Genomic DNA, 14,366 nt, shown 5'->3' with positions numbered 1-14,366 from the left:
AGAAAAGAGTAGAATATGGTTAACAATTTAAATACTACTAATAAAAAATCATTATGGCTGACTTTTCTAATCAGACAACCATGTGATTTGATTACTTAATAATTGAAAAAACAAACTTAGTAATTAGGAAATCATAAATGTCTTTTTGGAAAAGTATAAAAGGATGTATATGTTGGCTTTCATATATCCATATACAATTACTAACTTCCTAAAGTAGTTGCTAAAACACAATCAAGAATCATTAATTGTTTTCAATATGGCTTCAAAAAGGCTAATTATGGCCTTAATTGTGATTATTGTTGGTTTAGGAGAAGCAAAAACACCTCCCGGCATTGCTAAAAACCCTAGCCACGCAAAATGTTTGATAAAGAAATACAAAATGTGTTATAATTTAGAGCACGTTTGTCCTAAGTTTTGCCCGGATAGTTGCACTGTTGAATGCGCTTCTTGCAAACCTATTTGTTCTGGTAGTGCGCCTACTTATCCTCCACCGGAATCCAAAACTCCACATTCACCTCCAATGAAATCTCCACCTCCTCCTACTAAAAGTCCGCCTCCGTCTCCACAAACAAAACCACCAACTCCTCCACCTCCTACCTCCTCACCACCACCTTCATCTCCTCCACCAATATCACCAACACCTCCACCCTCGTCGCCACCACCACCATCACCAGCACCTCCAACGTCTACACCCTCGTTGCCACCACAGTCACCAACACCTTCCTCACCACCACCTCCATCCCCATTGCCACCAACACCATCACCTCCAACGTCTACACCTTCCTCGCCGCCACCTTCATCTCCTCCTCCTCCACCACCAACACCTCCTACATCTACACCCTCTTCTCCATCTCCTTCGAACCCATCGCCTCCTTCCTCCTCACCAAAAACAGCTAAATGCAAAAACAAATCCTATCCTCAATGTTACAACACTCAACATATGTGCCCCAGTTCTTGCCCTGGCGAATGTGAGGTCGATTGTGTCACTTGCAAACCCGTTTGTTGTGAGTCTCTTCTCTTTCCTTACAAAATCATATTCTTTAACTTTGCCTATCAACATAAGCTGACAGATAAGGCTCGAGAATAACTTATTATTATTATGTCTTGACTATGTTATATCATTTTATAAATTGTTTTATTTCTTGGATTTGTCAAAGAATCAGTACACTTGCTCGTTAATAGAATGAGAGTTGTATATCTTTCATTTCTTCACACTATTCATTTGATATCCCTATGTGGCGGTATACTACTTGATGTGTTTTTTTATATTGCTCGATTTCACTAAACATGAACCACTATAGAATTTTTCTTATAATACTTCTCGAACAATACATTCGTTAATATATGTTATGATTTGCAGCATGTGATAGACTGGGAGCAGTATGCCAAGACCCTCGTTTTATCGGTGGAGATGGGCTTACCTTCTATTTCCATGGCAAGAAGGACCAAGATTTTTGCCTCATTTCCGACCCTAATCTTCACATCAATGCGCATTTCATTGGAAAAAGGAATGACAAGATGACAAGAGATTTCACATGGGTGCAATCAATTGCAATCTTCTTTGAAAAACACCAACTCTACATTGGTGCACTCAAAACCTCAACATGGGATGACTCCGTTGACCGCCTTTCAATCTCTCTCGACGGGAAGCCCCTCTTCATCTCCAAAAACGAAGACAATACCCAACAATATTCCACGACCTCGCCAGCCATATCTGTCACTAGAATTAGCGACGCAAACAATGTCGTTGTTGAAGTTGAAGGACACTTCAAGATCACAGCCAAAGTTGTTCCTATAACCGAACAAGATTCAAGAATTCACAACTATGGAATTATGAAAGATGATTGCTTCGCTCATCTGGATCTCGGGTTTAAGTTTTACGCTTTAAGTGATCAAGTGAATGGTGTTTTGGGACAAACTTACAACCCCGGATATGTGAGTCGGGTGAATATGGGTGCAAACATGCCTGTAATGGGAGGAAACAAAGAGTTTGCAACTTCGAGCCTCTTTGTCGCTGATTGTGCGGTGTCTCGATTTAGCGACGAAAGCTTCGTCGCGGAAGGTTCTTTGCCTGAATTTGAGTTACCAGGATTAACCTGTGCAAGCCGGATTGGTGGCCAAGGAGTGGTATGCAAGAGATAGGCATTTAATTTAATTTTCTGTTTAGAATAATGGATTATTAATGATTATAAATTAAATAATTATAATCATTTTATAATTAAATAATATTATCACCCTCTTTTATCCATTCTTGTAATCATCCATGAAATAATTCTAAATTATTAATGGTCATTCTTTTGGAAAATGACAAATGATTTGTTTTTAATTAAGGGAGTCTAATTCATGTTATTCTATCTAATAGATTTTTTAATTGTCAATTAGTTTCTCTTAATTATTTTAAAGTACTTACATTAAAATTGCAAAAACATAGTCTGCCAAAAAAAAATTGGAAGTCAGAAATCACCATTAAGTCGCGGTATGCGTTGACAAGTAATCATATCCGTGCGGCGCACGAGTGCTAGGCGACGAACTTCCGTTTGTCACCCGAGCGTTGCGTGGTGTAAGAAAAGTATTAGGGTTACGGAAAAACATTTATCAGGAATTGAAACGGAAATCGAACTGTGTCGTGACAGGAGCCATTGCTTGAAAACGATTTGGGCAGACGGATGTGCAATCTGAAATCCGATTGCTCCCCAAGGTTAACAAAGAGGCTTTCGAACTTGTGCACTCAAAGCCGAAAATAGTGGAAAATTTACAAATATACCCACACTAAAACTTATACTCAAAGCCATTTCTCACACATGGCACATGTGAGCAAGTCGATGCGCGCCACATGGGGTGGGCGTATTAGATTGGTAAAATCTTAATTAACTTTTTTGAGAAATCTTAATTAACTATTAAGAACAACTACTAATAAGTATTTTGAAAAGGAAAATCAATTAATATCTACTAGCAAACAATTATCGACGGAATCTGTCCAACACACCCAATCCAATTTTTAGGCGGGCTTATTTAGATTAGGTTTGAATTTAGTTTTTTTTTTAATTTGAGCCCATTTAGATTAAAACGAGTTGAATTGAGTTTGAGCTAGTCATTTTTAAGTGAAAGCTCGTTGGACATGATCCAACCCGACCCATAAGCAAACCTAATAACAAATACTCCATCCATTCCCTTATATAGGTCATTCTAGCAAATTAGTTTTTTCTCAAAATACAAGTCATTTTAGGATTCCAAGGACTTTTAGTTTAGTTTTTTTTATCCAAAATATTAATATTTTTGTATTGGTATCAGAGCTTAAATTCTAGGATTTCCTGTTCAGACTTCGCTCGCTTACATTGCCGAGCTTCGAGCTGCCATTTTTGCAATCAAAATTGCTTGGGATAAGGGTTGGCACTCACTGTGGATTGAATGCGATTCGAGATTTGTGGTTCATATTTTAAAATCTAAAACTCACAAGGTGTCTTGGGAAGTGCGTGCTACGTGGTTTGATTACTTGTTCCATCTTCAACATATGCGTGTGGTCATCTCTCACATTTATTGCGAAGGAAATCGAGTTGCCGATGCCTTAGCGAAGCACGGAGCGACTATTCCTAATTTGGTTTGGTGGAATACATTTCCATGGTTTTGTAATTCTTTCATTTATGAGGATTATAGTTCGGTTGAGCAATTTAGAATTTAGTTTTGCTCTATTCTCCTCTTTCTGTTTCTTTATTCCTTTGTATACTCTTTGTTTGCTTTTTAATAATATTCGGGTCCGGGTTTGGGTTATTTGGCTGGGGTGGCGACCTAGTCGGGATGTCCGGCCTTTCCCTAAACCATCACCCCATTTTTACTGAAAAAAAAACATGCGTTTTTTAATATTCGAATGCTTATTCCACAATAGTGACATGAGAAAGAATTTTTTTTAGTTAACCAAATTTTTTCTTAATTTGTGTGAAATACTCTAGAATGACCTATACAAGGAAATTGAGGGAGTAATAAACAACAACCGAACCAAAACAAACCTGAAATCCGCTATTTTTATTTATATGTATAAGTACAAAATAATGAATAATTCCCTCTCAAATTAATGAAATCACGCTATTTTTACTCCATATGATGTATATATTAAAAATAATTATTGATTGTTTTGAACTTGCTTGTATGTTCTTCTCTTCCCATTATTCTTCTTCTTGCCTGCAAAAAATCAATCAAGATAAACTGTAATTAATTACTGAAAATTAGTGATGTGATTAGGAAAAAAAACATGGGTTAAATGTACCATTGACCACTGAATTTATATGGTTATTTTAGAATAGTCACTCAACTTCAATTTATCTCAATAAAATCACCTAATTTTGAGTTTTGTCTCAATTAAGCCACTCTAGGGATTTCAGTGATTCAAAAGCATCAAAACGATTACATAAGTGACATGTTAGCATGAGTCAACTCATATCTCTGACTAAAACGACACATGACATCCACATATGGACCATCTAGATATGACCTGTCAGTTGTTTTTAGGCTTAATACATACGCAACCCCCTGAACTTGTCCATTTTTTTCATTTTACCCCCTAAACTTAAGGAACAACCTATTGACCCCCTAAACTTCCAAAAAGCCACCCAATTTACCCCTTCTTTCCGACGTGGCGTTTGGATTATTGCAGCTTTGTATTTTGCCAAGTCAGCGCCAGGTCAGCGCCATGTCGGAGAGGAGGGGTAAATTGGGTGGTTTTTTGGAAGTTTAGGGGGTCAATAGGTTGTCCCTTAAGTTTAGGGGGTAAAATGAAAAAAAGGAACAAATTCAGGGGGCTGTGTATGTATTAAGCCTTGTTTTTATGAAAAAAAATCAAAATTTACTTTTTTTTAATTAAATAACCGACACGTGGCTGCCACGTTTCATTTCGGTGAGAGGTATGAGTTTACTCATGTGACGTGTCACTCGTGTCATTATTTTGATGCATTTTAACCATTGAAATTAGTAGAGTGACCTAATTAAGATAAAACTTAATAAAATTAAGTGATTTTATTGAGACAAATTGAAGTTGAGTGACCATTTTCGGACGTTCAGTGATTTTCATTTTTGGTAATTAACTAGTGCATAAACAAACCTGATCTGAAATTTCTTGAAGAAATTAGAATTTGAGGTATAAAAACACCAGTTCCAATTCCTCCATTTCCATTTCTCCACAATTTCACAAGCCAAGTTGGAGTTCGAGCAGAATTTCCATTCTGAATCTCCCACAAATTAAAGTTATTTCCTGCTGGTTTGATTGCTTTATCCATTGATTTTTTCGACCTCCGGCTCGTTATAAAATCATCTTCTTCTTCATCATCATCTTCAGTTAGAAGTAAGATCTGCTTTCGCAGTTCTTCGTAGAAAACATCCTCTTCCGTATCTATAAAATTATCATTCATGGCTATGTTAATACTTGATTAATATATTAGTGTTTCAGTAAGTATATTGTGATGAAAATTGAATGAGATTTTATATGGAGACATGTCTAGTTGAAAATTAGAAAAAGAAGAATGTTTTTTTATATAATGGTCAAACATGTTACAGGAAAAATTACAAATGGTGGTATGGTTGAAAAATGTCTCAACATATGTCCAAGTCTAAGGACATATGTTTATTCCTATTTTTGTATTTATTACTTTCATTAATATCTACTTTAGTTTTAATGAATACTTCAAGATCATCAATGTGGATTGTTAATTTAGAGAATCTGCAACTTTTATTGCATCTTTTATTCATACGTGTCGTGACTGATAAATAGCATGATATTCTTTCCTTTCAAATTCTCTAAAAGTTATTTATATATACAGTAAAACCAACCTCCATGTAATATAAGAATACTCTATATTAAAATAATCTCTATTTTATTATAAAAAAACTCAGTTCTAACTTGGGCCAGTTATAAATAGGAATAACATCCTATGTGAGGACACTTCCTCATGGTGAGAACACTCAAAACTACGTCGTTTTAAGTATGAAAATTAATGAAAAAACGCTGTTGCTGATGGGATTCGAACCTTGGACTCTTCTACTACACTCCATACTCAGGGCCGGCCATGGACATATGCTCGGGGTGCGGCCGCCTAGGGCCCAAGGCTAAAAGGGACCCAAAATTTTTAATTTTATTGAATATATACTTTCTTTTTGTTATAAATTTAGTTATAATACGCATTAGGTATAAAAATTGATCAAATAATACGGTATTTTAGGACTAAAATGAGCCCAATTTTCTATTTTTAGATTTTTTTAGTATAATTTTTTTTATTAAGGGCCCATTATCTCTTATTTCGCCTCGGGTTCCTAAAATGTCAGGACCGGCCCTGTCCATCCTGCTTACCACTGAGCCAATTACTTTTCTTGTGTATTATGTCGCGCGCTGCTTAATATACCACTGCCCTTTTAGCTTCTATTGTTTAATATTTGATGATTGCACTTATTAATATCGATTAAATATCCATAATAATGAATTATTAATAGAAAAAAATAAATGTGCATAATAATAAATTATTAATAGAAAAAAATCCAAAAACATTCTCTAATTTCTTATTTATTTAATTCATCTATATTTTTGTAATTTATGTTTTAAAATGTTAAGGACGATGTTCTAAATATTGTTAAATATGTTCTAAACTTTATAATTTGTGTTTTAATATAATGTTTAAAAAAATAGTAAATATATGGACCATTTTTGTATTTGTTCTATAATATAATTTATAACTCATATTCTAAATAACATAACGGATGTTCTAAAAAACATAACGTATGTTCTAAAGTTTATATTTTGTGTTCCAAAAATTAAGTATAATGTTCTAAAAAAATCAGTAGATATCTGGATCATTTTTTCATTTGTTCTATAATATAATTTATAACTCATGTTCGAAAAAACATAACACATGTTCTAAAAAAACATAACGTATGTTCTAAAAAATATGTCGTACGTTCTAAACTTCATAGTCCGTGTTTTAAAAGTTAAAATATATGTTCTAACGTATGTTTTAAAAAATATATAGTTTGTATTCCAAAAATTAAGTATAATGTTCTAAAAAATCAGTAGATATCTGGATCGTTTTTTCATTTGTTCTATAATATAATTTATAACTCATGTTCGAAAAAACATAACACATGTTCTAAAAAACATAACGTATGTTCTAAAAAATATATCGTATGTTCTAAACTTCATAGTTCGTGTTTTAAAAGTTAAAATATATGTTTTATAACGTATGTTTAAAAAAATATATTTTCTTATATAACATAAATTACAAAAATATAAAGGAATTAAATAAATAAGAAATTAGAGCCACTACAAAAAAAAGAGTCTTTAGCGACGGTTTTTACTACCTGTACCGACGGTTTTAACCGTCGCTATATTGTTTTCCGACGGTTTTCATAACTGTTGCAAATGTGTTGTAATTGCCACTGTTGCTACTTTACCGACGGTTTTTTTCAGGCGTCGGGGTAAGTTTTTTTATAGCGACATTCTTCTAAATGCGGTTTAAACCGCCGGTAGAACTGATTCTCGAAAATTAAAAGAAATATGTTACCGACGAAAATTTTGTCGTTAATTCGTCGGTAATTCAAAACATCATATTTTACGACGAGTTGTTTCTGTCGCTAAATTTTTTTATGAGCTTACTGCTGTACATTTTTTGCTGAGGAAAATAAATTTCTGGTCAATGAGAAAAAAAAATGATTTTTGACAATATATTTCCACTAGTAGCAAACATAACCATATTTGTCATTCAACAATCTATTAATACAATCAACAATTATGCACTCGTTTTGACATTAATATTGTCAAAAAATTAGAACTAAAATTTGGAACCACCTGACTAATCAGAAATACATGTGAAAAAAATACTATTAGAAAGCAACCATACTTTGTTTGTTCAAGAGAGTGGACTGCTTAAAGTGACTATAGTCACACACGAACTACAACAGCTATTATGTTTTCTCCTCCAACCCAATCTTTAGTTCCATCTTCCTTCAAAATGACTTCTCCATAGAATTTGACAGAATAAGAGGATATCATTTCGTACTATTTCTCCATGGATTCCCCATCTGAAAACACATTCTTCAATCTGTCAGTCGACAGAAAAACTCTCAAATCATGCCTTCAACCAGAAAATTAGACAAATTAATGAATTCAACTACAAGTACTACCTCACCTCAAGCCCATTTTCTGCAACTTCATCCTGTCCATTTTCTGTAATTAGTTGTTTGAATAAACCACATCTGTACCTAAGTCCATATCCCCAAGCTGGGTAATTTAATGTAGCCAGGGAGTCCAGAAAGGAAGAGGCTAGACCGCCTAGTCCCCCATTACCAAGTGCAGCATCAGGCTCCTGCAAGTTTTTGTAACATTGTTTAGTTAGAATTAGAATGTCTAATTAAGCAAATTGCATACAGCAACATTAAACATCTAACCTGATTTGCTACATCTTCTAGATTGTGACCTAGTTTCTGCAACACCTCTGCATAGACCCCGGAGAGTTCCAAATTGTCAATTGCATTCAACAATGCCCTACCCTACAGCCATTTTAAAGTATAATAATAAGAGAGCTGGTAATCATTTTTTCAGTGGTTAATTTTATCAAACAGGAAGCAAACCTGGAGAAACTCCATGATAAATAGTATGCTTGCTTCATATTAGTCTTCTCATAGAGCTCATAAGTAGCTCTAATTTCTGATGAGTGAATCACGAACACTCTGTGCAGTAGCAACAAATGCCTTGGGGAGGTCGAATCGTTCTGGGGAAAATGAAGGACAATCAAAAAAAGTTAAAAAAATGCCCTACTTATATATAAAAAAATTCACAAAAGATTAGGTTCTTCACTTAATAGACGTCCTGTTCCTGTATATCTGGAGCCAATGACCATATAGTGTGTCCTGTGCTCCTTGTTAACTGGAATAGTAAGATGCTCACATCTGAAAGGAACCCAATTTTCGGATTAAGAAACAATAGAATAAGAAATTATCACCACATATCATCAACATGTACTGATCACAACCAAATCAATAAAACTGAAAGTAAATAATAAATAGGTAGATCTTTTATAGTTTGAATCTCATAGTGTACAGATTTAATTCAATATCGTTGCTAATTTTAAAAATTGAGCCACATTTATATACAATCTACATTTTGAGAATAAATATTCTAAATGTAATTGTGAAGTCAAGACTCAGGAAAAACAGACAATGAATGTGTAAAAAATCTTAGATTCTGCCAGAGTTGTTTTAGACTTAAATTAATTTGGAAGCACTAGGGAAGTCCTGATCTTAGCCAAATATCCTAATTCTCTGGTCCTAACCTGAGGCATTGTCTCCATGGAATACCAATTCTGCCTCGCACAATGGACTAGTGCATCTTTAAGCCTTCAGATGTCATCCTCTGATCTATTTCCATAAACAAACGAATGCAAATTCTCCTAAACTATTTGAACTCAAACAAAAGTGATAATTTTTCTGGTCAATATGTCTACTCTCTTTTCAACGCATGTGCTCGTGTTTGCAGAGGATGTTGAACTTTTTTACTAAGTTCTTAGGTAATTCACAAATTAAAGGACCATATAGATGTGAATGAAACACTATGCAAAAATAAGATCATATATTAGCACCTAGCTCGATTATATTAATAGGGATAAGAAAAAGCTTGGGAGAAATATAGACCTGAATCTCTAGCCGTAAAGTGAGCGCGTCAAAGGTGGAGATGCTGCCTTGAGCTATAGCATCTTGAACTATTGCTTCAATCTGACATTGCATAAAGAGATAAGATACAAAGAGGAAAAAGAAAAAAAAAAAAGGAGCAGTGCACATTAAAAGATGTGGATTATATCACATAACTATTATGGAAGAGTTATGATAAATATAAAGATATGCATCTAAAGAAAATATCACTATTAATTGCAATGAGGGACAGGTTTATACAAGTACCAAAAGCAAAAACTCAACTATACACTCTTGCTATTGATGAATCAATGCATAGTCAAATAAAGGAATGCAATGTGTCTCACCTGATCTCTCCTATATATATATATATATAGATTTATATTTCCGAAGCACCTTTGTGTTTTTCTTTGAAGCACTGATACGCGTTTTACGTATACATGCATATGAAAGCAAGTGTACCTTAGTCGTGTATCAAGTAATAGAGTGAAAGTAGAGTATCGTTCCCACGAGGATGGTGATTATAAGTACTAATCTTTTTGCTCACTAACTATTATTTAAACAATCAAAATGTAGAGTTTGATGGGTCACCAAGTTAAGACTTAATAAACAAGTGAAATGAAAATTAGACAAATCAATTGTTATATCGAAGAAACTAAAGCTTCTAGCTTCACTAAACGTTTTTGCTTGGTAATAACACTTAACCCCTTTTAAGTTGTTTTATCCTTTTTAAGATGACAATTTTTCTTATTAACTAATAGATTCTCTAAATTGACTCTAAACTCTCGATTAATTACTTTCCTTTGGTCCGGCTCAAGTAATTAATCTAGAGAAGCATTAAGTTTTATTAATCTAAACCTTTTTACCCTACTTTACCTTGGTCCGGCTAAAGTGATTACTTAAGATTCAAGAAAAATAGTTCGAGTAATTAGTTCTAAACTTTCGATTAATTACTTTCTCTTGGTCAGGCTCAAGTAATTAATCCAAAAAAACATTAAGTTTTCTTAGTTCCAAACCTTCGATTTATTACTTTCCCTTGGTCCGGCTCAAGTAATAAATCTAAGATTTGTAATAAGATTTATGAAAAACCTTGGAAAACCAATAAGCCACACTAAATGGTCATTAGGTCCAACTTATGAATTTCGATTAATCAATTTAATCACGGTCAATATAAACGATTAATTATATTCAAGTAGGAATTGGGCCCATTGATGCGTAAAATCTAGGTGTAGAGCTTTTCTACGACAAAATGTATATTACGATAAATGTGCTATGACTATGGATGTGATCTTTATAAATGCTCTATCTTTACTAGACGCTACGACTACTTAGGGGCAAGTGTACCCCGTCGTATCAAGTAATAATCCGGTTAAGACCGGGTATCGAATCCACGGGATTTATAACTGTAAGTATTAAATGACTCGGTTTTATACGTTATCTAAGCGGTGAATACTTTGAGGTTGGTGTGAGACACAACTACAAACTACTCCTAACTATAGGTGAGACATATTTACGGCACAAAAACTCTACGAAGTGATATGAATGGTGATAAGATATAAATACGATAAACAATGATTCTAAATATATACGGTTAATGATTTACTCTTGCAATGACGACTATGTGTAGTGTGACCGACCCGTGAAGTACTTAGACTACGTGGTTCCTAGTCAAGGCGTGTCTAATGCTCAGGATTAGAAATTAGGGCCCGTAAGTTCCGTGGCTTGTCAATTCCTAAGGTTTCCGGTTTGTCACTTCCGGTAGGGCAACACCTATATAACCCCTAAAGATAGCCCGAATGGCGTCGGAAATCGTGTCCTCCTACACAATAATCAATTATGAATATCAAAACAAGTAGCAAGTATCAACACATATAAGAAATAGAGATTGTGAATCATAAATTATAAATATGGAGAATGAAAATATAGAATACAACCAAGCCTAGTACATAGGAAGAGTACAAGCTAATTAGCAAGTGAAAAGGGAAGAATTCACCCTCAGAACTAGCTAACCGGACTCAAGGCCGTCTCTTAGGACTTGGAGGTGGAACTCTCGAGCTTGGTGAACGAAGGTGGAACGGAACTTCGAGGAAATGCCGGAACAAACAAACAAGCTCTCAAGGTGGGAGAGTTTTTGCTACAATATCTGAATTTAAAACTAAAATAGCAAGAACTTAAAATATGAAACTTGTCTATACAAAGAGGTGTGTCAAATGAGCGCTAGTCACTCTTATTTATACACATCAAGCTAGGGGTAAAATCATAATTTCACAAGGTACAAGCATGGAGCAACATTATTTTGCATATTTCCCATTCCTACAAGCATGGAGCAAAGCATGGAGCAACATTATTTTGCATATTTCCCATTCCTACAAGCATAGAGCAAAGCATGGAGCAACAAGATCATAATGACCCATTCCTTCAATGATTTCTTGCATGTGGACTTAATCCGGGTCTTGTTGTCTCAACCACGCCACGCGTATAGTGATATACGTCGCGCGTGTTTGAGCTCCTGGCGTTTTATTGCTTGAAATACGCCATTTACGCCTTGCGCATCCTGAAACACGCCTCGCGTACCGATGGTTTACTTAAGAGACAATGCAGTCTGACGTTTATGATTGGGCTCATCATTGCATCTACGCCCCGCGTAGATTGGGGTACGCCCCGCGTATCAATGGTTGGATCCCACGTGGAGTCTGCGGATAAGACAATTATTTCTGACTAAGTGTTCCACGCCCCGCGTGAGGAGTGATACGCCCCACGTATTTTGGTAGATTTCCACTCCTTGCTCGTACCTGAAATACAATTCTTGAGAGCCGAGTTAGCTTGCCGTTTTATTTTCTAATATTAATCAAACATAAGGAAAATTAACCGAAAGTACGGAATTTATTTTTATTTCGTTATTTTATTAAAACACTCTATTTTTGTAATTAAACTTATTTATTTCTTCTAAAATTAACCCGTAAATCACGCTAAAAGATAGGGGTAAAATACCCCTATCAAACCTCCTCGGACTTTAAAGTTTTACTTGTCCTCAAGTAAAACAAATCAAAAGACAAGGGATTGAGATTATTAAGAAACAAACAGTCGGTCGGTTTTTCCAAGTGCGTGATTTCAAAGTTAAAGTTTTATGCAAAGTTTTCGGTAAATACCCACGCAAACAATCGAGTGACCAAAACTTATTTGGAACCTCCATGATCAAAATTGATAGGCAATATTAACGGGGGTCGATTATCTTTTGAGAACCCGATAGTACCTCACCAAGGGATTTCACTCTTACGCTCAAACTTTGGTGGGTCGGTGTTTTAGCACTCTTCTTTGCACTTAACCGAAGTCACTTTGAGTTTGCATTTTCATTCGAGTTTTTCCTCCTATGTTATGGTTTAGGCAATATTAAAAATGAACCCGGAGGGGGGTTGTAATGTGGGTGGCTTTTTAGCGGTTATTTTTTTCGAAACTCGAGTTTAAATACCAATTTAGTGATCGTACCGCATTTTCATTTTGGCCTCGGTAAGTTCATAAGATATAACTCGAAATTGCTCGGGTAGAGCTTGAGAATGCCTTTTTGCTCTTTATTATATTTTTTTCTTTTTCGTTTTAGAGCGGCACAAAAACGGTTTCGAAAGCTTTTGGTGCTTACTTGTCAAGGCCTTTGGCTTATTTCGGGTGCGACTTGATTTTGTTGGTATTTACTCTAGAGGAAAAAGGGTTAAATGTTAAATAGGGTGTTAACAACAAAAAGTTGGTTAATAGGCTCGAGGGGGTTTCCTAGAGGTTAATGAAAACGAGAAAAATAATTTAAGAAAATGATTAGACTAAGTGGATTCGTTTTATCATCTATTGTCATTTTAACCAAAATAAGTGTACTAAACCCGGTATTAGGTGCAAACTCTATGATTCGAGTGAAGTCAAAGCTCTCAAAAAATTGTGAAGGACATGGAGTTCTCGTATGAACTCTTTTATGCTAAAAAATATCTCACAAAGATTCGGGTTAAATTTTGTACTATCGAGTCTTCGCTAAATTTTCAAACATCCCGTTTTTATTGCCTTTTTAAGTTTCATTATGGAGATGACATGTGGGTTAGGACTCAATGTTTTTGTTTAGTATCACCTAAGCTTTGCATAAATTCTAGAACTTCAAAATTAAGACTAAAATTTCTTACTAAAACCGATCCTTTGTATCAACGTCTTTACATTTAATAACAAATAACGGAACTTTAAATAATTTCCGAGGGAGGTAGTGTGTCGGAAAAATTTAAGAATCAGTAAATTAGTTTAATTATTTTATTGTTTATTTGATTTTTATTTTTATTGGTGCAAAACAAACTGAAAGTGCGGGGTTGCACGGCCATCCGCGTTATTAAAATGACGTCTATTCCAAGGACGTCGCAAAAGAAAAGAAAACAAAAACAAAAATTAAATTGAAAGATAGAGGGTTATCTACCATATCCCTCCTCACACTTAAAAACACAATAAGTTCCAACATGGCAAAATAAATTTGAAGCACAAGGTGTAAAGAAAAAGAGTAAGGTAGAGAAAACTCCCTCAAACATCTTCCGATGGTGGTGGATAGGACATTTTCTGCTCCCGATAGGAATGACTTGTGAAGTATTCGAGGTATCAACTCTCGAACTCGGTTGGTATTTATTTAAAATATAAAATTTAAAATTTAAATTGGATTGAAAGATTATTAATGTAAGTATATATTT

At 34.7% G+C, this 14,366-nt stretch overlaps 2 protein-coding genes across 4 annotated transcripts; one reads left to right on the top strand and one right to left on the bottom strand.

Annotated features, from left to right (window-relative positions):
- The first annotated feature begins 277 nt into the window (after positions 1 to 277).
- LOC136227056 (uncharacterized) lies at positions 278 to 2,142 on the top strand. Its single transcript, XM_066015781.1, has 2 exons — positions 278 to 1,004; positions 1,361 to 2,142. Exons 1-2 carry the CDS (start codon positions 278 to 280, stop codon positions 2,140 to 2,142), a joined length of 1,509 nt encoding a protein of 502 aa, XP_065871853.1.
- A 5,602-nt stretch (positions 2,143 to 7,744) lies between these two features.
- Positions 7,745 to 9,765, bottom strand: LOC136227620 (alpha-1,4 glucan phosphorylase L isozyme, chloroplastic/amyloplastic-like). Of its 3 annotated transcripts, none has more exons than XM_066016327.1 (6): positions 9,664 to 9,765; positions 8,831 to 8,922; positions 8,605 to 8,744; positions 8,422 to 8,523; positions 8,158 to 8,339; positions 7,745 to 8,055 (listed from the first exon to the last, which is right to left on the bottom strand). In XM_066016327.1, the coding sequence occupies exons 3-6, from the start codon at positions 8,617 to 8,619 to the stop codon at positions 7,965 to 7,967; spliced, it is 390 nt and encodes a 129-aa protein (XP_065872399.1). In that variant the 5' UTR covers positions 8,620 to 8,744; positions 8,831 to 8,922; positions 9,664 to 9,765; the 3' UTR covers positions 7,745 to 7,964. The 3 variants fall into 3 exon arrangements, with proteins under 3 accessions (XP_065872399.1, XP_065872398.1, XP_065872400.1); XM_066016326.1 differs by having other exon boundaries at positions 7,745 to 8,075; positions 8,163 to 8,339; XM_066016328.1 differs by having other exon boundaries at positions 8,163 to 8,339.
- Between the last annotated feature and the right edge of the window lie 4,601 nt (positions 9,766 to 14,366).

This window comes from Euphorbia lathyris, chromosome 4, assembly GCF_963576675.1.
Source record: "Euphorbia lathyris chromosome 4, ddEupLath1.1, whole genome shotgun sequence".
NCBI lineage: Eukaryota > Viridiplantae > Streptophyta > Magnoliopsida > Malpighiales > Euphorbiaceae > Euphorbia > Euphorbia lathyris.
This window is presented reverse-complemented; position numbering and strand designations above follow the sequence as displayed.

Coding starts and splice junctions, on each gene's coding strand:
- LOC136227620 (XM_066016326.1), bottom strand. Junction 8,340..8,421: donor TAGAAGATGTAGCAAATCAG/GTTAGATGTTTA, acceptor AAAAACTTGCAG/GAGCCTGATGCTGCACTTGG. Junction 8,076..8,162: donor TTGCAGAAAATGGGCTTGAG/GTGAGGTAGTAC, acceptor GTCGACTGACAG/ATTGAAGAATGTGTTTTCAG.
- LOC136227056 (XM_066015781.1), top strand. CDS start 278: ATGGCCTTAATTGTGATTATTGTTGGTTTAGGAGAAGCAAAAACACCT. Junction 1,005..1,360: donor CACTTGCAAACCCGTTTGTT/GTGAGTCTCTTC, acceptor TATGATTTGCAG/CATGTGATAGACTGGGAGCA.